Source organism: Procambarus clarkii, chromosome 15 (assembly GCF_040958095.1).
Source record: "Procambarus clarkii isolate CNS0578487 chromosome 15, FALCON_Pclarkii_2.0, whole genome shotgun sequence".
NCBI lineage: Eukaryota > Metazoa > Arthropoda > Malacostraca > Decapoda > Cambaridae > Procambarus > Procambarus clarkii.
Window position 1 is genome coordinate 5,791,392 of NC_091164.1, and position 24,640 is coordinate 5,816,031.

At 42.1% G+C, this 24,640-nt stretch overlaps 1 protein-coding gene across 4 annotated transcripts in view; it reads right to left on the reverse strand.

The window, feature by feature from the left end:
- l(2)gl (LLGL domain-containing protein l(2)gl) overlaps positions 1-24,640 on the reverse strand; it is a 248,488-nt gene that overhangs the window by 38,355 nt on the left and 185,493 nt on the right. For all 4 annotated transcript variants that reach the window (XM_045743926.2, XM_045743930.2, XM_069324922.1 and 1 more), the window contains exons 16-20: positions 14,533-14,672; positions 12,633-12,916; positions 5,096-5,322; positions 2,814-2,985; positions 1,375-1,488 (exon numbers count right to left, since the gene is read on the reverse strand). In XM_045743926.2, coding sequence (XP_045599882.2) covers positions 1,375-1,488; positions 2,814-2,985; positions 5,096-5,322; positions 12,633-12,916; positions 14,533-14,672 — 937 coding nt within the window. The remainder of the gene's footprint in view (positions 1-1,374; positions 1,489-2,813; positions 2,986-5,095; positions 5,323-12,632; positions 12,917-14,532; positions 14,673-24,640) is intronic.

Sequence of the window (24,640 nt, forward strand, 5' to 3'; positions counted from 1 at the left end):
CAGTGAGTTTGAAACTAAGGATGTGATGAACCAGTACAATTTGTATATGAAGATTTGAAAACAAGAGCAAAGGGAATGAAACAAATATCAATTTAGGAGTCTTTTTGCAAAGGCTTCCAAGAAAGCTCACACTGTACCACCTGCACCTGACTCATCACATGTTGACCCAAATGCTTCAACATGAGGTTACCTCATCACCATTAATCTCCACTTCAGTCAACCAAACATCATCAACATCCACCACCACCTCTTGCATATAAATAACAATGCTCCATCAACAATGAATGAAGTTAGCAAGTGGATCAGGACTTCTCATATTGACAAGTACAAACAAAATACTGTTGAATTTATTTATGCCGTGAAATTGTCTATTCTTTCCCCCAGATTTACAGCACGATGGACCGCATATACGAACACGACAAGTTATCCTATGAGTCTCGGCCCCGAGAGGTTTGTAAAGCATGAGGCTGGCTGTATTTGATAGCCAATAATTTTTTTAAATGATTTTGAATACTGTAAATACTTCAGAAAGACATACCAAATGTAATTTTTACTAAATAGGCCACTTTAATAATTGATATTTTCACTTCTGTAAGTCGTACACATTTAATAAAGGTTTAATCTTTAGCCTCCCTCTTTGTGGTTTGCTGCTGATGACCACTTACACGCATCAACATCTTTTCTTTATCTACAATTATGACGAAATAATCACAATCCAGAGTCAAGACCTTCTTTTCCATTTTGGTACCTCAGCATACTTTTTTCTCCTCCAAGTTCTTACTGTCTCTGCCAACTAAAAATAAATCACCATGTACTTCTCTTGAAATAATACAAAAATCCATACCACTCACTCAATTTAGCTTTATCTTGTAATACAGTAGAGTGGATGCAAAGCAAGGCTTGGCTAATATGTAAAGTGAACATTTTGCATGGTCTCAATCACTGCATAGTGGAGAGGCAACATGTTAAAAAGAAGAGTTTGCATATGATTACAATTGAACTAATGAAGATAGAAAGATCAATGGCAGAGAAAGATTGGCAGAGGCTATAAAGGTTTTCCACTACATTATGACAAGAATAAAATATAAAACACAAGAAAGAACAGCATTTAGTGTAAGAACATAATAAATGAAAGCCCAAGTAATGAAATGTGTGTTCAATGGACACACATTTCAATGGAAATGCTCAGAGTTCAAAGTAAATGTGAGGCCAGTGTTCAGGCCTCACATGAAAGACTGCCCTCTACTAGAGAGAGCACTAGTTAAGACAGGTGCATTCATTATGTCCACAAAGCATACTGCATCTCTTCCGCTCCATTTGGTGTAAGGTTTCAACAGATAGCTACAGCAGTTCATAACCAGCTTTAAAAATCACCTTCTCTTGCGAGTCCACAGATGCTTCTTGCAGCTCGGGAGCAGCAGCAGCAGCGGCGGCGGCGGGAGCAGCATCATCATTATTATTCCCACCTTCTGCTTCATTTTCACTTGGCTGAAAATTTATTTATTGGCTTATTTTCAAGATTTTTTTTTTTTACAATTCATATACAAAACAGTGCTATTCAAAAACAATGGTAAAGAAAATAATATGATATATGAATTTCAAGCAATTTCAAACAATTAAAATAATAAAGATATATATAAAAACATTGAGAACACTGCAGACTAAAGAAACTGAGTGCTAATAATGCATTGAAAAATTAAGAAAATTTCAAGTCATAAGGTATATTCTACCATCAGAAAAATTAATAAACGTCGTCTTACCCTAAATAGACTACTAATTATGTGATATATCAAATGAACAAATCCACAAGGGCCGAGGGCATCATTGGTGGGGATGGGAGGGCATCATTGGTGGGGATGGCAGGGCATCATTGGTGGGGATGGGAGGGCATCATTGGTGGGGATGGCAGGGCATCATTGGTGGGGATGGCAGGGCATCATTGGTGGGGATGGGAGGGCATCATTGGTGGGGATGGCAGGGCATCATTGGTGGGGATGGCAGGGCATCATTGGTGGGGATGGCAGGGCATCATTGGTGGGGATGGCAGGGCACCATTGGTGGGGATGGCAGGGCATCATTGGTGGGGATGGCAGGGCATCATTGGTGGGGATGGCAGGGCACCATTGGTGGGGATGGCAGGGCATCATTGGTGGGGATGGCAGGGCATCATTGGTGGGGATGGCAGGGCATCATTGGTGGGGATGGCAGGGCATCATTGGTGGGGATGGCAGGGCATCATTGGTGGGGATGGGAGGGCATCATTGGTGGGGATGGGAGGGCATCATTGGTGGGGATGGCAGGGCATCATTGGTGGGGATGGCAGGGCACCATTGGTGGGGATGGCAGGGCATCATTGGTGGGGATGGGAGGGCACCATTGGTGGGGATGGCAGGGCACCATTGGTGGGGATGGCAGGGCACCATTGGTGGGGATGGCCGGGCACCATTGGTGGGGATGGCAGGGCACCATTGGTGGGGATGGGAGGGCACCATTGGTGGGGATGGGAGGGCACCATTGGTGGGGATGGGAGGGCACCATTGGTGGGGATGGCCGGGCACCATTGGTGGGGATGGCCGGGCACCATTGGTGGGGATGGCAGGGCACCATTGGTGGGGATGGCAGGGCACCATTGGTGGGGATGGCAGGGCACCATTGGTGGGGATGGCAGGGCACCATTGGTGGGGATGGCAGGGCACCATTGGTGGGGATGGCCGGGCACCATTGGTGGGGAAGGTTCCAAACCCTCATCACGGACCTTGTGGATTTGTTCTCCTGTACTACATTCTCACTGCTTTGACTTAGTATAATCTTACCTTTTCTTTAGATTCTTCTTGAGGCTCTTGGACTAACAGGGATTTTATAACGGGAACTGATCCATTAGGTCGGGTTATGTGCCTTGCCGAGAGGGAGACGCGTTCTAATTCACAAGGTGACAGCAAATATAGGGCCTCACCACGGTTACTGAACACCACACTATTGATGCCGCTAAAAAAGTAGAAAGAATACAAGTCACACAATAATACTGTACCGGAAAAATGTAACATTTATATTAGATTTATTAACAAGCGTGTGCAACATACACAAAATATTTATTTATATTTTCCTAGCAAACATTTCTACCCATACAGTCAACCTGTGACTTTATATACACAATAATTAAATAATTCTCTCTCGTTCAGCTTTCGAAGTTTGGATGTTTAATTACTCGAGTCACTCGAAAAATTCACTATAATTTTGCAGCTTACAATGTTCTTGCTACACTCATATCACCAATGCTCTTCCATAACACTGCTTATATTTTTATCCTCAATTTGATTCCTTGAATTCTTTGGAAAAAAAACTAAATTTGTCAAAACCTTTCTGCACCTAAACTTAATATTGAACACACATTCACATTCTCTGGAGGAAATGTAGTACTTGGCTTTATCACTACACACTTCTTCTCTGACTTACCATCCTGTAAACCATGCTGGCACCATACTTGAGCCTTCACTTGCTGCAACTCACATGTCCCTTGCATCCACTTCAAATACTTCTCACTATTCCTAACATGTTGGTTATTCATAGCCTGCCTCTCACACTCTATACTTCACAATGCATTAGCTTTCAACAAAGCCTTGCATATAAGTATGTGGTTTTAAGTTAGAAATTTAAGAGGTAAATGAAAGCGAGATCAAACTCCCAACTCAGGATCTAATATTTGAATACATTTCACTGATTCTTAAATGCAATTTTGCAAAATAGATTAATATAGCACATGTATCAGAAATTTAAAGTAAAGCAAATAGTCAGCACTTTTTCCTAATGTTACGGGTTGCAGAATCTGCTTCAGTACTAACATAAAATACAGTATAGTACATTATGTAGTACTATACACAAATTTGCTTTCATGGCACCATAAGAGCAATTATTTGTAAACAAGATGCTACTTGTTTCCCTAAATCTCAAAGATTCTAGCAAGTAGAGGCAGCATCAACATAAATGTTAAAGAGGAAAAATTTGTATTTTTTGAGGCAACTAGAACTATTTTCCATAAGCTGCAAGTTTGTTTTGTGCAGGTCTGTAATTTGCATTTTTTTTTCAGAAATTAAAACCTAGCAGAAATCAAGAGGCCACCTGTGCAAAAATAATTTTTTGCATAAAATTCTAATCATCATGAACTGTCAATTTTCAGTACAATGTCAGATGCTCATATACTATACTAGATAGATAACTTGGAACAAGGAGGTTCAGACCCAATTTGAAAATACCAGGATATTTTTTGACCAGACCACACACTAGAAGGTGAAGGGACGACGACGTTTTTGTCTGTCCTGGACCATTCTCAAGTCGATTGTGATGAGGAAGTAGTCTTATTCCTACTACAATTCCCTCTACTACACCTTACCTCGCTCCTCACCTCTCTCTTGCCTATTTATTGCCTGCATCTACTTCCTCATCACACCATCTGGTCACCACTTGGTCCGGGAGACATCTCCCGTCACGCAGGGTGCAGTCGCGCCTCCACAGATCTCCAGTATCAGCTCTTGATACTGGTAATGGCTCAAAAGGGCCACCACTTACAGGCTATTCATGCCCGTGCCATCTCTTGGGTGGCTTAATCTTCATCAATCATTCCTCATCACAATCAACTTGAGAATGGTCCAGGACAGACCAAAACGTCGTCGTCCCTTCACCTTCTAGTGTGTGGTCTGGTCAACATACGTTAGCCATGTTATTGTGACTCATCACCTGCACCTCAGGAAATGCAGAGCATTCAGACAAAAACTTGTCATTTATCTCTAAATACATAGGAGTACTGTATTCACTTCTCCTACCACCTACCATATATTATAATTATATTATGTTAATATAATATAATATTAATATAAAATGATATAATAGAATATAATAGAATAAAATAGAATAGAACATAATATAAAATATAATATTAACAAGGAGCTCAGCTACAATTATTTTGAACTATGGCTGCTCAACAACAATTCTCATGGACAATGAAAAATGGCCTATGGGAAAAATGACAAAATTTAATACAACTAATCAACACGACATGAACGTTATTCAGAGTTACAAAATGAAACGGTTCAATACTTACTTAATATCTTCCCTTTTTATGTATGGTGTGTACAATTGCCTTCGACAGTCAGGCAAAGAATACAAAGAAAAATCTCCCATGTTGGTCATAGCCATAAAGCAGGACTCCTGGTAATTTTCATCTACAGAAGATACAAATTCTGCATAGCCTATCTTACGGACTCTGGAACCTTCGTGCGCCGTAAGTTTGAATTTGCAGAATGGTTTCAAGTACGGTAATGTAAATACCTGAAAAAAATATATAAGTATGCTCAATGCAGTACACTTTAAGATATACATGTACTGTACTTTATGAATACAGTAAGGGAAATTCAAAACGTTTCCATATGATGAACCAGTACAAGTTCATGCAAAGACCACACCTGCACACAGACCACACCTGCACACAATGTCTGCATACAGACCACACCTGCACACAGACCACACCTGCACACAGACCACACCTGCACACAATGCCTGCACACAGACCACACCTGCACACAATGCCTGCACACAGACCACACCTGCCATAATGCCTGCACACAGACCACACCTGCACACAGACCACACCTGCACACAGACCACACCTGCACACAATGCCTGCACACAGACCACACCTGCACACAATGCCTGCACACAGACCACACCTGCACACAATGTCTGCATACAGACCACACCTGCACACAATACCTGCACACAGACCACACCTGCACACAATGCCTGCACACAGACCACACCTGCACACAATGCCTGCACACAGACCACACCTGCACACAATGCCTGCACACAGACCACACCTGCACACAATGCCTGCACACAGACCACACCTGCTCGCAATGCCTGCACACAGACCACACCTGCACGCAATGCCTGCACACAGACCACACCTGCACACAATGCCTGCACACAGACCACACCTGCACACAGACCACACCTGCACACAGACCACACCTGCACACAGACCACACCTGCACACAGACCACACCTGCACACAATGCCTGCACACAGACCACACCTGCACACAGACCACACCTGCATGCAATGCCTGCACACAGACCACACCTGCACACAGACCACACCTGCACACAATGCCTGCACACAGACCACACCTGCACACAGACCACACCTGCACACAGACCACACCTGCACACAGACCACACCTGCACACAGACCACACCTGCACACAGACCACACCTGCACACAGACCACACCTGCACACAGACCACACCTGCACAGAGGCCATGTCAAAGAAACAGACACCATTTACTAACATTTAATACAATAGACAGATAATATTGCTGCTGGATTGTAATAATAAATTTACTCGTAGAAAATGAGGCACATTGGAAATTTCCTCGGAAGAGAACACAGATATCATTGCCATATGTCGCCATTAAATTCACCACCTAATATTGGGAATCAATCTTAACACTATCGCTCGCTTTGGACACCGATCACGTCCATTTTTTTTCTCTTGTGTCCTAGCCGTGGACAGGACTCGCGTCCACTACAAAACTATTTGTATAAAATTCATTTTTTATCCGAGCGACCTCAGGATGGTCTCAAAATAAGCACCTTTAGAATGCGCACAATTTGATACCAAAATGTAACACGAAACTTGATGTCAAAACACTTGAAAGATTATAAATACGTTTTTGGGTCTAAATTTTACATTTTAAAATATTTGTTAAAATTCTATTTATTGTGCTATTATTATGGGACTAGTTTTAAAATGCCCACCTTTATATTGTGAACAATTTGATACCAAAATGAGCGATGTAACATGAAAATTGATGTTATCAAACTGAACGAGTATACACATTAGGTTGTGGTGTGCAAATTGATGCTCGTTCACGGGTAACTTTAGGCTTTGCTGCGGGGAGTCTCGCCAGGCTTTTGGACATTATATGCATATACATCTGCAGGGAACTTAATTGCGAACACAATGATACCAAAATGAACGATGTAGCACGAGAATTAAGGTAAGAAAACTGAAACCAGTATACACATTTAGGCGTCGCCACACGCTCGCCCGCACCATTAGCCCCACGACGTCAAAGTCTGTGGTGCGCGCGTGGCACGCGTGATAGTGTTAATACAGCAGTCTCTTGACTGTAAACATCATAAAAACATTTCCCTTGAACAATCTTAACTATCAGTACTAAAATATATTAAATTTAAGCCTCTTTCCACTTCTTGACGACATCTGGACAAGATGCTTGATGAGTCAGTGGGAGGGAGGCCAGCCAGTAGTCGTCATTAAATTTTAACCTAACAACAAGTCTTGCTGGAGCAGAGCAGCTCTACAATTAATCCCCTTTGACGTAGTGCTATGGGATGTAAAGTGCTCCTATTATCAACACATTCATAGTCTACTAATAAGGAAAGTGTCCTGATACCGAAACCCGTTGATTACCTATTCATTCCTGGCCAGAAATGTAGGAGATTAGGGTAAACCGGTTAGGATGCTAGCGAGCAAAACTAACAAGGTAAATATTACTTGGATGTTATCTTGATCTTGAGTTATCTTGAGATGATTTCGTGGCTTTAGTGTCCTCGCGGCCCGGTCCTCGGCCAGGCCTCCACCCCCAGGAAGCAGCCCGTGACAGCTGACTAACACCCAGGTACCTATTTTACTGCTAGGTAACAGGGGCATAGGGTGAAAGAAACTCTGCCCATTGTTTCTCGCCTGGGATCGAACCCAGGACCACAGGATCACAAGTCCCGCGTGCTGTCCGCTCGGCCGACCGGCTCCCAGTTATCTCATAAATAACAATACTTCCCCTGATATAACTGTCATATTTAGGATTACTGCTATAATTGTGAGTGCCCTTTGATAGGTGTAATTGAAGAAGAAGAAGAACTAATAATAATTATCTAGCAACTAGTACATCACTGTGGGTGACGTCAGCATCACCCACAGGAGGAGTATTGACTGGTGTGTTTCATCCGTGTTCATATCTGGTTGTCTAGGCCATAATCATCCATACAGATAAGCTGTATTAAATTTTAGTTACCAATATATGTAGTTAATACTGTAGTGAATGTCTACTAATCAATAATTTTGATTAATAAATTATATATATAAATAATTTAATGAACCCTCCAGAATGTGTAGAAAGCAATTTGTGAAACTTTAATTAAAAATCACACAGTCCACTAACAAAATAAACGTAAAAATAAATCACTATATAAATTACTATATAACTTAATATAAAGTAGAATTCATTAATATATATTGCAAAATATAAATCTCACAAGTCAGTTTCCCCCCAAAGATCACACCTGCATATACAATGCCTGCACACAGACCACACCTGCACACACATACACCAGTCCAGATGGAGTTTCACCATGAGTTCTGAGAGAATGTGCACCTGACCTTAGCATTCCAACTGATTTTTCAGGCATCCCTGTGTACAGGAGTTGTAGCTTATGTGTGGAAAAAGGCTAACATAGTTCCAATCTACAAAAGTGGAAACAGGGAAGACCCCCTTAATTATAGACCTGTATCATTGACAAGTGTAATAGTCAAAATATTGGAAAAAATAATTAAAACTAAATGGGTAGAACACCTGGAGGAAAACGATATAATATCAGACAGAGAGTATGGTTTTCGATCTGGAAGATCCTGTGTAATGAACTTGCTCAGTTTTTATGATCGAGCCACAGAGATTTTACAGGAAAGAGATAGTTGGGTTGACTGCATCTATCTGGACCTAAAAAAGGCTTTCGACAGAGATCCCCATAAGAGGTTGTTCTGGAAACTGGAACATATTGGAGGAGTGACAAGTAAGCTACTAACATGGATGAAAAATTTCCTAATTGACAAAAATGAGGGATGTAATCAGAGGCAAGGTATCGGATTGGAGGAATGTTACGAGTGGAGTACCACAGGGTTCAGTTCTTGCACCGGTAATGTTCATTGTCTACATAAACGATCTACCAGTGGGAATACAGAATTACATGAACATGTTTGCTGATGATGCTAAGATAATAGGGAAGATAAGAAACCTAGATGAATGTCATGCCCTTCAAGAAGACCTGGACAAAATAAGTATATGGAACAAGACTTGGCAAATGGAATTTAATGTGAATAAATGCCATGTTATGGAATGTGGAATTGGAAAGCATAGACCCCACACAACCTATAAATTATGTAATTACCTAAGTGTAGTTACAGGATGAGAGCTACGCTCGTGGTGTCCCGTCTTCCCAGCACTCTTTGTCATATAACGCTTTGAAACTACTGACGGTCTTGGCCTCCACCACCTTCTCCCCTAACTTGTTCCAACCGTCTACCACTCTGTTTGCGAAAGTGAATTTTCTTATATTTCTTCGGCATCTGTGTTTAGCTAGTTTATATCTATGACCTCTTGTTCTTAACGTTCCAGGTCTCAAGAAATCTTCCCTATCGATTTTATCAATTCCTGTTACTATTTTGTATGTAGTGATCATATCACCTCTTTTTCTTCTGTCTTCTAGTTTTGGCATATTTAATGCCTCTAACCTCTCCTCGTAGCTCTTGCCCTTCAGTTCTGGGAGCCACTTAGTAGCATGTCTTTGCACCTTTTCCAGTTTGTTGATGTGCTTCTTAAGATATGGGCACCACACAACTGCTGCATATTCTAGCTTTGGCCTAACAAAAGTCGTGAACAATTTCTTTAGTATATCGCCATCCATGTATTTAAAAGCAATTCTGAAGTTAGAAAGCATGGCATAGGCTCCTCGCACAATATTCTTTATGTGGTCCTCAGGTGATAAGTTTTCTATCTAGAACCACCCCTAGATCTCTTTCTTTATCAGACTTCTTTAAAGATTTCTCACATAATATATAGGTTGTGTGGGGTCTATGTTCTCCTATTCCACATTCCATAACATGGCATTTATTAACATTAAATTCCATTTGAAAAGTGGCGCTCCATGTACTTATTTTGTCCAGGTCTTCTTGAACGGCATGACAATCATCTAAGTTTCTTATCCTTCTTATTATCTTAGCATCATCAGCAAACATGTTCATATAATTCTGTATACCAACTGGTAGATCATTTATGTAGACAATAAACATCACTGGTGCAAGAACTGAACCCTGTGGTACTCCACTTGTGACATTTCTCCAGTCCGATACATAGCCTCTGATTTCTGCCCTCATTTTTCTATGTCAGAAAAATTTTCATCCATGTTAGAAGTTTACCTGTCACCCCTCCAATATCTTCCAGTTTCCAGAACAACCTCTTATGTGGAACTCTGTCGAAAGCCTTTTTTAGGTCCAGATAGATGCAGTCAACCCAACCATCTCTTACCCTGTAATATCTCTGTGGCTCGATCATAGAAACTGAGTAAATTTGATACACAGGATCTTCCAGATCGAAAACCATACTGTCTGTCTATTATATCATTTCTCTCCAGGTGTTCTACCCATTTAGTTTTGATTAGTTTTTCCAATACTTTCACTATTACACCAGTCAATGATACAGGTCTATAATTGAGGGGGTCTTCCCTGCTGCCACTTCTGTAGATTGGAACTATGTTAGCCTGTTTCTACACATTTGCTATGACTCCTGTACATAGGGATGCCTGAAAATTCAGGTGAAGTGGAATGCTGAGCTCAGATGCTCATTCTCTCAGAACCCATGGTGAAACTCCATCTGGGCCAGCTGCTTTCTTCTTACTGAGCTCCTTTAGCATATTTTCCACTTCATCTCTATTTTCCACTTCACAGCCTACTATGCAAGGCCCAATTTGCCTAATAAGCCAAGTTATATATATATATATATATATATATATATATATATATATATATATATATTATATATATATATATATATATATATATATATTATATATATATATATATATATATATATATATATATCTATCTATATCTACAAGAGCAAGATTTAAATGTCCCATGGCTACACGGGGGGGTCACTTCAGCTTCCTCAGGGATCTAGCAAACAGACGCCATTTAAAAAAAAATTGTGGGCAACATTCCCAGGTTTGAGACCCTCAGTACTGAGTGAGCAACCAAGGCTGGCATATGCTGCATGAACTAACAGCACAGCTATTCAGCTTGTGACCACAGCATTGCCTAAAAATGTCAATATATGTAACTGCTATTTAGCAATGATAATATTACAAAAAGAGCCTAACTGTGATAAAAACTGTGTACAATGTTTAGATATCAGTGAACACAATGCTGTTAAAGATGTTCAGTTTGAAGGCAGCTAACCACAGCATGCTGTCATTGTTTGGTCCATCTAAGAATCTTGAAATGACGTCTCATGTTCCTTTACAAAATAAACTTGTGGAAAATTATTCATTAACAGGAGTTAGTGACCACGATTTTGAGAATAGCAGCATTGTGGTGAGAATTAGCGCTGTGTGTAGTGTCGGGAGGAGGAATCTTGGTGAGGGAGGGAGAGGTGGCGTCGTCTGCTGACTCTGTATGGTGTCCTCTGTTATTGTCTGAACTTGCCATACCAGCTTATTAGTTCACTATGGTGAACATAAATGTAGATACTTATATACAAGATGTGTATATAGTATAATAACAGCAAAAGGGATATAGTGGGAGGAGCCAGTTTGGTGAAGGAGACAGCATCGTCTGCTGGCTTGTGTGTGACTTCGTCATGCAGTGTATGGTGGCCACTATGGTGTTTGGACACCATACCAGCTTAGTTGTATAGTTATGGTGAATAAAACATGTAGATACTTATATATAATGTGTGTGTATAGTGTAATAACACCACAAACTGTGTTATGGGAGGAAGAATGTTGGTGAGTGAGGTGTTGAAGAAGGGAGGAAGGTACTGTCTCCTGGCTGATGTGTGGCAGCTACTCTTGTTGTTTGGACTCACTAAACCAACTTAGTGGTTTGCCTCATCCAATCTTTATCAAGATTAACTAAAGCCCTTATAGTCAAACATTCATGTATAAAACTGTATGTGGTGGGCATAAACCCCAAATATTAGTATCCTATATGTCTACTTTTTAGACAAATTATCAAGAAGTTTTAAGTTCTCCATATACAACAAGAGTATATATATGCATAACCCAGGCCTCACCCATAACTAAAGTCATCCATAGGATCCCATTTATATACTGTAAATAAAGTAAAGCTTAATTTTGATTAAGCACCTAAATTAATTTAAGAGAATTGCATATTTAAAAATACTGAACCAATATTTTTAACATTTCATCCCCAATTTACCGTGAAATTCCTTATTAAAATCAACCAAACAGCAATACTATAATTTATTTTTGTAAATTACATGAACAGTTATACAAATATATATATAAGACATTGGGATGTGTTGCTCTACTGTATTATTATTCATTAGAAGCATTGATGTAGAAAGACACTGAGATGAAAGCTAATCATTTGTAGATGATTTGCCCGCAAGGGCTTTATCAAGAGTGACTAAAGCCCTTATAGTCAAAAGTTTAAACTTTGTTATTTTTTACTCTTTCTACTAAATCTACTCTCTATTGATGGTGTTTTTCTACATCGTTGTCAGCACTTGGTGCACTCTTCAACCAACACAAGTGTTACTTACCTTAAACTGTTCTTCTGAGCATATCAAGACTCTGTGTGGCATGTTTGTATTAGGTCCCGGGGCTGCCTCTTTCTTGACTGCCATTGGTTGAGGGAAGGGTCTACTGGCACCATCAAGGATGCACACACTTATAACAGGCGCTCCATGCTTCAAGTGTATTTCTTTACCTAGCTGCACACTTAGCGGAACGTCTCCTCGTTTCTCGGACGGTGGAATGGAGATGGTGAATACAAAAATGGCCCCACTGTTAGTGCCAGCCCATAGTGTGGCTGACATTGCCTGTGCTGAAATGTTTCAAAGTACATATCATGATGCTGTTTTTCTGTTTTGGTTTTACCTGGGAACCAAATGTAATTGTTTACCATTTAGTCATACCAAATGATAGTCATTCTCCAATTTGTAGATATAAAGTAGTGTATATAATTACCATTAAATGTATAACCCATAAAATAATTAAAAACAAATTTTAAAAACATTTTTTGGTGAGGGGCATGGCAATTTCTATTTGTTTGCAATTTCTGGTCAAATAAATACATTGACTCACTTCACTGAAAGTCAATCCAGTCAATACAATGATATTACTATTAGAACAGAATCCTTCCACTGAATCCAGATTTTTGACAGACCTCCACAGAACAAGCTAGGAAAGTAGACCTCCCTCATTTTGTGGGGACATAAATGAACCAGTTATGTTTTCTTAACACACTAGTGGAAATGTGGTAATTCATCTGAAGTAGATTAGACTGTCACAAACTAGCACTGCTTTCTCAGCAAGAACTGGGTGGTTAGGGCTGCAGATGGGTGGTAATGGTGGTGGTTAGGGCTGCAGGTGGGTGGTGGTGGTTAGGGCTGCAGATGGGTGGTAATGGTGGTGGTTAGGGCTGCAGGTGGGTGGGTGGGTGGTGGTTAGGGCTGCAGGTGGGTGGTGGTGGTTAGGGCTGCAGATGGGTGGTAATGGTGGTGGTTAGGGCTGCAGGTGGGTGGGTCGTGGTGGTTAGGGCTGCAGATGGGTGGTAATGGTGGTGGTTAGGGCTGCAGATGGGTGGTAATGGTGGTGGTTAGGGCTGCAGGTGAGTGGGTGGTGGTGGTTAGGGCTGCAGATGGGTGGTAATGGTGGTGGTTAGGGCTGCAGGTGGGTGGTGGTGGTGGTTAGGGCTGCAGGTGGGTGGTGGTGGTGGTTAGGGCTGCAGGTGGGTGGTGGTGGTGGTGGTTAGGGCTGCAGGTGGGTGGTGGTGGTGGTGGTTAGGGCTGCAGGTGGGTGGTGGTGGTGGTGGTTAGGGCTGCAGGTGGGTGGTGGTGGTTAGGGCTGCAGGTGGGTGGTGGTGGTGGTGGTGGTTAGGGCTGCAGGTGGGTGGTGGTGGTTAGGGCTGCAGGTGGGTGGTGGTGGTGGTGGTTAGGGCTGCAGGTGGGTGGTGGTGGTGGTTAGGGCTGCAGGTGGGTGGTGGTGAGTGGAGAGGTTGGACCATGTTATACTAACAGAATGATAGGGGAAATATCAGGTGAAATTGGAGAACCCTAAAATGAACATATTAAATTTTAGAAAAGAGCTTTGCATTCTGACCCCAATCTAAATATGCCCAATAAATTACAGAAGTAATTTATGTTATCAATATAATGTGATAAATTAATGAGAATCTGGCTTTTGTTGGGAAGATACAAGAAAATATAAAATGTTCTACTTATTCAGCAATGTAGACCTTGTTTACTAGGCCTAGTACTGTAGAGCAATTCTCGTTACTAGGTATGATATATTCAGTACTGCATTTCACTTACACAATACTGTACTGTATATTAAAAAATGCCTTTATAACCAGTACACTGTAAAGCATAGCATACACACACCTGCTAAATCTTAACTTAATTTTCTCAAGATGCAAGAAGACAATGCCATAAGACTTACTATTTGCGATGAAGCATTTTGTGAGGTGAAGGCAGCGAACCATGGAACCAATATAGTCACTGCTATGTGAACGTGCCTCAACAGCTCTCTCCACTGGCTTCAGCCCATCTTCATTACCAACTGCTGCAGCTGCTCCCGTGCTACCAAAGGGTAGGGTAAAGGTTAGCCTATGACTAAGGGTACTACCACGACTATTTGGAGCCTTACGAACTATATCAGGGGTTGACTGCATACTTTGCAAATCAAATACTAATGACTCCACTTCTGAATCAGGGAATTGAGGGGGTTCTGGGCTTATGGCCTTAAGTGACTTTTGAATAGCAGGGTTAGTGTTATCGGAAGGATGAGGATGTGATTCGGGAGGAATTACAGGGTCACTCTGAGGAGGCACTGATGTAGGAGTGTCATCTATATAGCTGCTAATACTAGGGTGACGAGTCTCTAAGTCAGATACTTCTACAGTAGACTCCTGTGATCCTGCTAAATCAATTTCTTGCACAGGTGCACTTTGTCTTTTTTCTCTGTCAGTACGTCGGCTGAAGGGACGCAGTATTATTTCACTTCTCTGTTTTAAAAACTGTTTGAACTTTCCTGTATTGGTATTTCCATCAGGCAGATTACCATCTTCTTTTGAATCAAAGCTTACAATATTAGTACCTGTTACAGCTAGCTCATAGCTTGGCGAACGTTGAACTTTAACATCTTTACTCTCATGAGTAACCGTTTTCTTCTCTGAAGCATCAGCATCTTGGGCTTTACATTCTTTTGGGCCTCTCAGAAACAAATGAAAAGTGCGTTTCCGTTGTTCCTTGTCCTGATATTTGCTGGGACTTTCAGTATTTATGTGAGCAGGAGAACTTTCAAGGGAACCAGGACTAGCTTGCCTCTCACTCTGACTACGGCTAACTATCCATAGCTTACGAGGACGAGTCAAAGATTGAGATTTAGCCTGAGATTCTTTTATATCTGGGGGCTGGATGCACTCGGGAATAATTATCTCTTCACTTAAAGGACGTTGCCTGAAAGCCAACATTAATTTCTGACGTCGTGATAGGGTAGATTCTTTTGGGGACTGCTCCTTACTATCAGCTGCTTCTTGCTCTTTCACTTTAGCTGAAGGATCAATGGCCTCCGATTTGGAACGACATAAAAGCCTGCGGAGCGATCCTTCCCTCGACTCTCCTGGTTCAACACCCTCAACCTTTGCAACCTGTTCTTCATTTTCACGACGTTGGAGCCAATCTCGTAATTTACTGACTCCAATCTTTGGCGTCAACACTGGTGAGGATACAGGATGCTCTGCCTCATCCAAATTTTTTGAGTTAAAGGTACTATTATCTTTCTCTTTCTTTTTAGAGCTATCTTTGAATATTTTTGGAGTTACATAATAAAAGAAGGGAACTGGCTCTGTTATGGGAGAATCTTCATTCTTATCAATACTACTTTCCTTCTCAATTCCCAAAATCTTCCCCTTCTGAGAATCCTCAATTATATCAGCTCTGGGCTTCTCTTCTGAAGCCTGAGAGTCTTGAACAGAAGATTGGACATGCAGTTCTTGTGACTGAGAGAATGATATTTGAGTCTTTGCTTGAAGTGAATGTGTACTACCACCAGTTTCCCCCATCTCTGCCTCTGTGTCCTGCTCTCCCTCCCCTTCATCACTCATATTAAATGCTTCCTCACTCACTTCCTCATCGGGGCTGCATGAAACATGGAAGCATGCATGTCATCACATTAAAAAAATAAAAATTGAAACTTAAGCTATTTGTAAAAGAGGATGCACAGCCTTTCCTGTGAGAGGTCAAATTGTTAAAGAAATAATGAACTTTTGGTAAGCCACTTGTTTCATGCATTGAAGCTAAAAAATCAAATTTACTGGTGATGGTTAAAATACAGTACTGTGTTGGGCAGAAACAGTACATTTAAACAACATACATTCACTCCAAGTTTCTGCATTCTGCCCATACAAAAAAGAAAGAAAAAAGTGAAGGTCCAGCAGCAAAAAATAGTGGCATTCCTCTGTATTACCAATCACTGCTGCCACTGAAATATAACAAACAAAAGGAACAGAACTTAAAGTGCTAGATAAGCACTGCCTTCATCATGCCTACAACAGCTGCTACCAGAAATAAGAAGCAGGGAAAGCCAATCGTTGCAATTTCATTGCGCTCACATTTACCTAGATGGCTCTTGGTCTTCCTCGTGTGACTCATCGCTGGTATCACTAACTATATCGTGGTCCACCCTAGAGGGGTGGGTGTGGGGTTAAGGTTATCAAAGGCATTCCATTTCACACAAGGGGCATGTTAAAAGTCATTTCTTTTAATATAAATAAGCATTTTAATTTCCAGATTACTACTATATACCTCTGTCAATTACACTTCAAAAGTTTTTTTTTTCTTACACACAATCAATCGGCAACGAAACTGTCCAAACACTCATTTTTCATAATTATCCTGTGACAGAAAATTCACAAAAAATATATAATGTGGTATCTACACTGAAACACATTTTAAGGCCTATGACAACATTTCCTCCCTACAGTCCTTTGATGAGCAGTGCCACAATGTTCAAGATTAAATTAAGTATCTACACTGAAATAGTTAAAACCCATACAGATGTAATTTATTAACTGATTTAAAAGCAATGCCATCAGGAAAGGAGGATAGGTGTGGCATTTGAAATAAACATTAAAGAGTAAAATTGCTAACCACATTAACATGGGACAAAACTTCATTCATTTGGGCCATCGGAACCTTGAACGCAGAGTAAAGCAATGCTCAAGAAAGTCAAAAGGCTAGAAAGATTTAATTGAGTGTATATAAGAGAAAACAAGCACATATCAAACAAAGAAGTGGATGAGTAGAAGGAGAAGATGCACAATTTCTTGTTAAATATTGAAGAAACATGTAGCAGACTTGTATCCAACTATTGATACAACTCGGGGAGCACGAATTAAAATCAATATGACTGACTATGCTTATGCCACTGGGAAAAAATAAATCAATAAGTAAATACAATTTCGTAACCTAATGATGTTTCCTGGGGGGGAGCCCCTTCGGCTCCCCGGAGCTATCCGGGCTGATATGAATGTATTAGACCCTGGCATCAAAGCGAATGGAGTTCTTAGGCCTACCAGGGACCACAAGCCAGAACCTGGCCCCCTCACAGAGGCACGAGGAGCAATGGCTTATAGTCCCCCCCCCCCTCCCCCCCCCCCCGTGTAGTTGGAAGCATTCTATGTTTGCTATCGACCAGGTCAGGCACCCAAATAGGTAGGCGCCCCAAAACAAACCCTATCTGGTTAAAAATTGCTACTGAAAGTCGAACTAGTGGACAGAACTCCCCAAACTAAAATGAGCATGATGTCACAACTCTCACCGCGCTGCTGTCTGCGCAGCTCCCCCCTCCCCAGGATGAGGCAGGGGTAGACCCAGACCCCCGTGCCAGCTATCCACCCTCAGTTCTGTGGCTGATGTAAGACCTGGGGGTCATGCGACTCTGGCTCCAGACGTTTTCCAGTGATGTGCGTTGTGGTGTGGTCCTGTCCTGTGGTAGTGTGGGAGCCAAGAATAATTTCACCAGTACTCGGGGCTGTGTATGCCTAGGGTTACCTTCCCTAGGTCCCCTGTAAGTACTGCCCTTGTGGCTTGAGGTTCCCTTCCACAAGTCAGGATCTACAAGTTGACCCTTCCACAAGTCAGGACCTACCTCTGCCATGGTCTTTTGCTGCTTAGTTTGTTTGCCCACCTTTGGAGTCAGCTGGGGTGTTTCATGCACCCATTTGCCTCTGGGTAGGAGATGACTTCATCACTGGTAGGGACGCAAGGTACTGTGCAGCTAGTTTTCACCATATAACAGTGTCCACCTAGCAACGTTGTACTCGTGCTTTTTTTTTTTCCTGCCTGGTGGAGAGTCTGCCCTCAGTGTTGTTGAATCTTATCTATTAGTATTCTTGGTGGTCCTTCGCTAGGTCCCTGTGAGTGTACACGTCATGGGGGTTCAGCAATTAGTAGTTCGCTTGGTAATTTGGGGCGCTAATTAGCCGTATCTTGCCTGGGCTTTCCTTAGCAGTGTCTAAGGGCCCCTGGAAATGCCCACTGGGGCTCAGTGGTCTGATGGATGCATCCCCTGGGGTCCCATCTCGCTTCGTGCGAGTTTGAAGTTTGCTCTGTTCCCTTGTCTCATGTTGACACTCGCCTGCTGTACCTCCATCATGCTGCCTGTTGGGTTGGTGACACCTTCAACCCTCCAGGTTGAAGGTGTCACCAGTGCTGAGTTTGGTGCCGAATTTGGGTGCAGGCGACTTTGGCATTGCATGCACGTTTTAGGTTGCTGCAGTGTGCTAAGTTGGTTGCTCACCTGGATGCCCTGAGGCTGCTCTGTTTTGGTTATTGGGGGTGTTAGTTGTCTCGACTTTGGTTTCATCCGTGCCCCCCTTGTCCTTCCCTTGCTGTTGTTTGTCTTGTTCTTTCCCCCCTTTCACCTGGCTCTGAAGCATCTGAGGGTTTCAGAGTCGGGGCAGGGTTTATTTGGTGGCGAGACTCGGACAGTTTCAGGGGACGCCCCCATCCGGTGTGGCAACAGAGGCATTCGAGCCTGTTCCTCCAGCCGGTACTTCTGGGTCTGACCTGTGGGCCCCCTTCTTTCCTGCTTTTCCAGTGCACTCTGCCTTTTCTTTTGAAGCAGAGGGTTTGGAGGACAGCTTAGCCCCAGGGCCTGGTGTGGAGAGAAGCTAACTTGAAGGGTTTGGGCCCCATTTGATCCTGCTTGGGTTTTGTTGTTACAGGGGGTGGGGTTTTCTTATCCTCCCTCCCTGTACGAGATTGATATGGCGTAAGTTTCTCCCCAGATTCAGTTCAAGGTTCCCTTGGGTTCTTCAGTCCCTTCCTTCCGAAGGTTTTCAGCCTCCCGCATCTCGCCTCATGAGGTGCAGGAGGCCCTTGTGGCTTACCTCGTGCATGACCCAAATTATGCCTCGATAATGGATCCTGCCTCTTTTGAATTCAGTTCTTCCTTTCCTTACTGGGTGGGTTACAAGGTTCCAAGCATGTGGCATACGTTGTCGGTCCCACATGCTTGAGTGGCGAGAGGCTCTTACCGTTGTTCAGGTTTACCTGGGGGAGGCGAGTTTGAACGCCTCATTGCATGTTTGTTCGCCCCTGCCCTTCCGCGGGATGTCGGCCCGGTGCAGCTTCACATGTAGGTTCTCTCCATTTTGGCGACTCTGGTAGCTGAGGGCTTGTGTGCCCATGACCATTTGGCTTCGGTCCTGCATTTTTTTCCCCTTCTCGAACTGTCTTTGGACTGGCTTGAGGAGGATGTGGAGGCGCTGGGTGCCGATCCTGGGTCTGGTGTGCTGGTCTCAGCTGTGCGGGCGTCAGCTGCCCTGTTGAAGCTGTTTGCACCGATCCTGCAGGAGGAAGTGTCTGTTCTTTGCGTCTCATCTTGCGTGCTGTCAGGCGGTGCTTGCTCCGTCTTTGGAATCCACTTGGGGCCATGGCTTTTGGGTTTTCTTTGCCTTTTTGTCCTTTGATGTTTGCAGTTTCTGCAAGCAGCGGCTTCTAGTTGTCGTCCCATGTCGGACTTGTTGGAACTCCAAGGAAGCTGTAGAGGTTCTTCCCAGAGTGGTCATGCCAGGGCTCAGGTTTCCCTCCGTCGTAGTAAGCCAGTCTCTGAGCCGGCGCAGCCTTCGAAGTCGGCGCAGTGATCGCTTTGGTCATAAAGGGCATTGGCCCTTTTGCAGTTCATCCCATTGATGGGGCGATAGAGGGGAGGCTCACATCGTTTGCCCACACCTGGTCTCACGATTTGTTGGCATTTCGGGTTGTTTCTTGCAGCCCACGGTGTCATTAGGTGGCTCCTCCTCCTAAAGGAGGTTCGGGGCTGGTAGGCCTCTTCTGCGCTCTGTCAGGTCAGCTTAGAGTGGGTTCGCTTGGGAGTGGTCGAAACATCCTTGTCCCTGAGGTACGTTTCCTGACTGTTTCGAGATGGGACACCATGAGCCTAGCTCTCATCCTGTAACTACATTTAGGTAATTACAGTGGTCTATGTCAGTTTACAATTGAGGGACCCAGGTTTATTACCCAGGCTGGACAGAAACAATTGGGCATGTTTCCTTTTGCCTAATGCTTCTGTTAACCTAGCAGTTAACCCTTACATTGCTGTAGCCTGGGCTGTAAATGGGGGTATTAGCTGGGGCTGGGCAAAAAAATATTTGAATTATGTGAAAATTAATATTAAATGTTAAACAAATCTCCAACTTATTGGCTTCAGCATCGTGAAAGTTTCATCCCAATATTTTCAGAAATGGATTTTAGACAATTTTTTTTTTTTTTTTTTTTTTTTTTTTTTTTTTTTTGAGATATATACAAGAGTTCTTACATTCTTGTGCAGCCACTAGTACGCGTAGCGTTTCGGGCAGGTCCCTGGAATACGATCCCCTGCCGCGAAGAATCGTTTTTTCATCCAAGTACACATTTTACTGTTGTGTTAAACAGAGGCTACAGTTAAGGAATTGCGCCCAGTAAATCCTCCCCGGCCAGGATACGAACCCATGACAGCGCTCGTGGAACGCCAGGCGAGTGTCTTACCACTACACCACGAAGACTGTTTTAAAAGATCTTCACTGGTTCTATTCTGCACTTTCTTCCATATCGTTCATTCCAGTACATTGTTATTTTACTGTGTAGATTAGGGACCTGGCCTTACAGTATATTCCATGTGTATATTATTTGGTATCTCTCTCGTCTCCTTTCTAGAGAGTACATTTGGAGAGCTCTGAGACAATCCCAATAATTTAGGTGCTTTATCGCGTCTATGCGTGCGGTATATGTTCTCTGTATTCCCTCTATTTCAGTAATCTCTCCTGCTCTGAAGGGGGAAGTGAGTACTGAGCAGTACTCAAGACGGGACAAAACAAGTGACTTGAAGAGTACAACCTTTGTATGAGAACTCTGGATTTGAAAGTTCTCGTAATCCATCCTATCATTTTTCTGGCTGACGCAATATTTGCTTGGTTATGCTCCCTAAATTTAGATCGTCGGACATCATTATTCCCAAATCTTTGACATGCTGTTTACCTATTATGGGCAGATTCGATTGTGTTTTGTACCCTGTATTATGTTTCAGGTCCTCATTTTTGCCATACCCGAGTACCTGGAATTTATCGCTGTTAAACATCATGTTATTTTCTGCTGCCCAATCAAAAACTTTGTTGATATCTGCTTGTAATTTTTCCATGTCTTCAGCAGCGGTAATTTTCATGCTGATTTGTGTGTCATCTACAAAGGATGACACGAAGCTGTGACTTGTATTTTTATCTATATCTGATATGAGAATAAGGAACAGCAGTGGTGCATGGACTGTACCTTGAGGTACAGAGCTTTTAACTGCGCTTGGACTTGATTTTATATGACTGACTGTTACTCTTTGTGTTCTGTTCGACAGGAAATTGAGTATCCAGCGTCCTACTTTACCAGTTATTCCCATTGACCTCATTTTGTGTGCAATCACTCCATGATCACATTTGTCGAATGCCTTTGCAAACTCTGTGTATACTTACTACATTTGCATTTTGCTTTTCTTCTAGAGCTTGTGATTTTGTCATAGTGATCGAGTAACTGTGACAAACAGGATCTTCCCACTTTAAATCCATGTTGTCCTGGGTTGTGTAACTCATTATTTTCCATAAAACTAGAAATCTGATTTCTAATCACTCTTTCAAAAACTTTTATTATGTGTGCACGTTTGGGCCAGTTAGGCCAGTTAGTGTAACTGGCCTATAATTTTTTGCCAAGGCTTTACTCCCCCTTCCCCCCTTGTACAAAGGAGCTATATCTGCAGATTTAAGTGTTGCTGGTATCTCCCCTGTATCTAGGCTCTTTCTCCATATTACGCTGAGCGCTCGCGCTACTGGTACTTTACATTTCTTTATGAATATTGAATTCCATGAGTCAGGCCCAGGAGCTAAGTACATGGGCATATTGTCAATTTCTCTTTCAAAGTCTTCTGAATTCGTGGTAATATCCGTTATATTATCTGCAGCTTGAATGTCATTCATAATGAAGCTGTCTGGGTCATCAACTTTCATGTTGTTTATTGGTGTGCTAAACATAGCTTTATACTGGCTTCTTAGAATTTCACTAATTTCTTTGGTTGTCCTCTGTGTACGTACTTTCAGTTGTAATTAAAGGTCCAATACTGGTGTAGGTTTTATATTTTGATTTTGCATATGTGAAAAAATATTTTGGATTTTTCTTTATCTCTTTCTCTTTTCTTTATCTATTTAGGGGGCCTCGTAGCCTGGTGGATAGCGTGCAGGACTCGTAATTCTGTGGCGCGGGTTCGATTCCCGCACGAGGCAGAAACAAATGGGCAAAGTTTCTTTCACCCTGAATGCCCCTGTTACCTAGCAGTAAATAGGTACCTGGGAGTTAGTCAGCTGTCACGGGCTGCTTCCTGGGGGTGGAGGCCTGGTCGAGGACCGGGCCGCGGGGACACTAAAGCCCCGAAATCATCTCAAGATAACCTCAAGATAGATCTCTTGAATAGCTTTCTGTTCTAATTCCATTTACTCAGCCTCGTATGATCACTTCAACGTTTGTTCTATTTCTTCGATCTCCCTGTTTAGGTTTATTTTCCTTGCTTGTGATAGTCGTGTCTGCCTAAGCATTTCCGTTATTTTTTTCCTTCTCCTGTACAGTCGTCTGTGTTCTCTTTCTAGAGTGGTCCTCTTTCTGACCCTCCTCACAGGCACGTGCTTCAAGCAGACCTTGTAAGCTTCAGCTGTCAGTTGAACTATTCCCTGTGTGGGAGTTTTGTTGCTTAAGACCGTCTCCCATTGAATGGTTGCAAGGTCTACATTTATTTTTTCCCAGTTGATCCTCTTATTGTTGAAATTGAATTGATTGAATATTCCTTCTCACTTGTTGGGTCTCTTAGACCTACTACCGTTATTTATGCTAGTTCGCACATCAATGAGCTTATGGTCTGAGTATGTAGTGTCAGAGATTGTAATGTCTCTGATTAGTTCATCATTGTTTGTGAATAGCAAGTCTAGTGTGTTTTCGTTCCTAGTTGGATCTGTGATCTGTTGATTGAGTGAGAATTTGTCACAATCTCAAAAGTTCTCTGACCTGTGGTTGGTTATTTCCCGGGTCATTCCCTGCTATGATATTTGTGTTTACCATTCTCCATCTTAGACTTGGTAAATTGAAATCTCCAATGAAGATAATATCTGGTGCTGGGTTCGCTAGATTATCAAGGATGTTCTTTATTTTGTGCATCTGCTCTGTGAATTCCTCAACCGTTGTATCTGGCGGTTTATATATTAGAATAATAATTAGGTTTAGTTTGTCTACCTTAATTCCAAGTACCTCTACCACCTCATTAGTTGAGTTTAGTAGCTCTGTGCATACCAGGTCCTTTTTAATATACAGACCTACTCCTCCATTTGACCTATTTTCTCTATCACATCTATATAAATTATAATTTGGAATCCAGATTTCACTATCCATGTAATCTTTCGTACAAGTTTCCATGAATGCCCCAAATATTAAGTTTGACTCTAAAAGGAGGCCATTTATGAACTTTACTTCATTTCTTGACTTTGATTTTAGACCTTGAATGTTTGCAAATATGAATGATTGTCTGTTTGTAAGTCAGTAAGTCTGTTTAATCATAATTAAACACATGCCAAGGCAAGCAAACCTTAAGCTTCTATAACAGATTTAATTATGTCTGGCAATGCAGCAGCAGCTGCCATGTCAGCACTTGCAGCTTCTCTCATCATTTTTATGATGTCATTTACTGAACTTGGCAAACTAGCCTTTACTGGCTCCAAGAGACCCAGCATCTGCCATGAAACTTTTTTTTTTAAGTGGTTGGTCGCAAGTTCATTCTTAACCTTTGCATGAATTACATTAGAATCTACAAGAACCAAATTTGAATTCATTTTTACCATCCACCCATATTGCTTACATCTAGTAAATTTTATTAATCTAAGGATTTCTCCCCCTTGACACTAGCTGACAAATTTGTATACATTAGCCAGCCACAGGTGATTTAATTTTGTTACTTCTTCCTATCCATATGGTAGAATTATTAT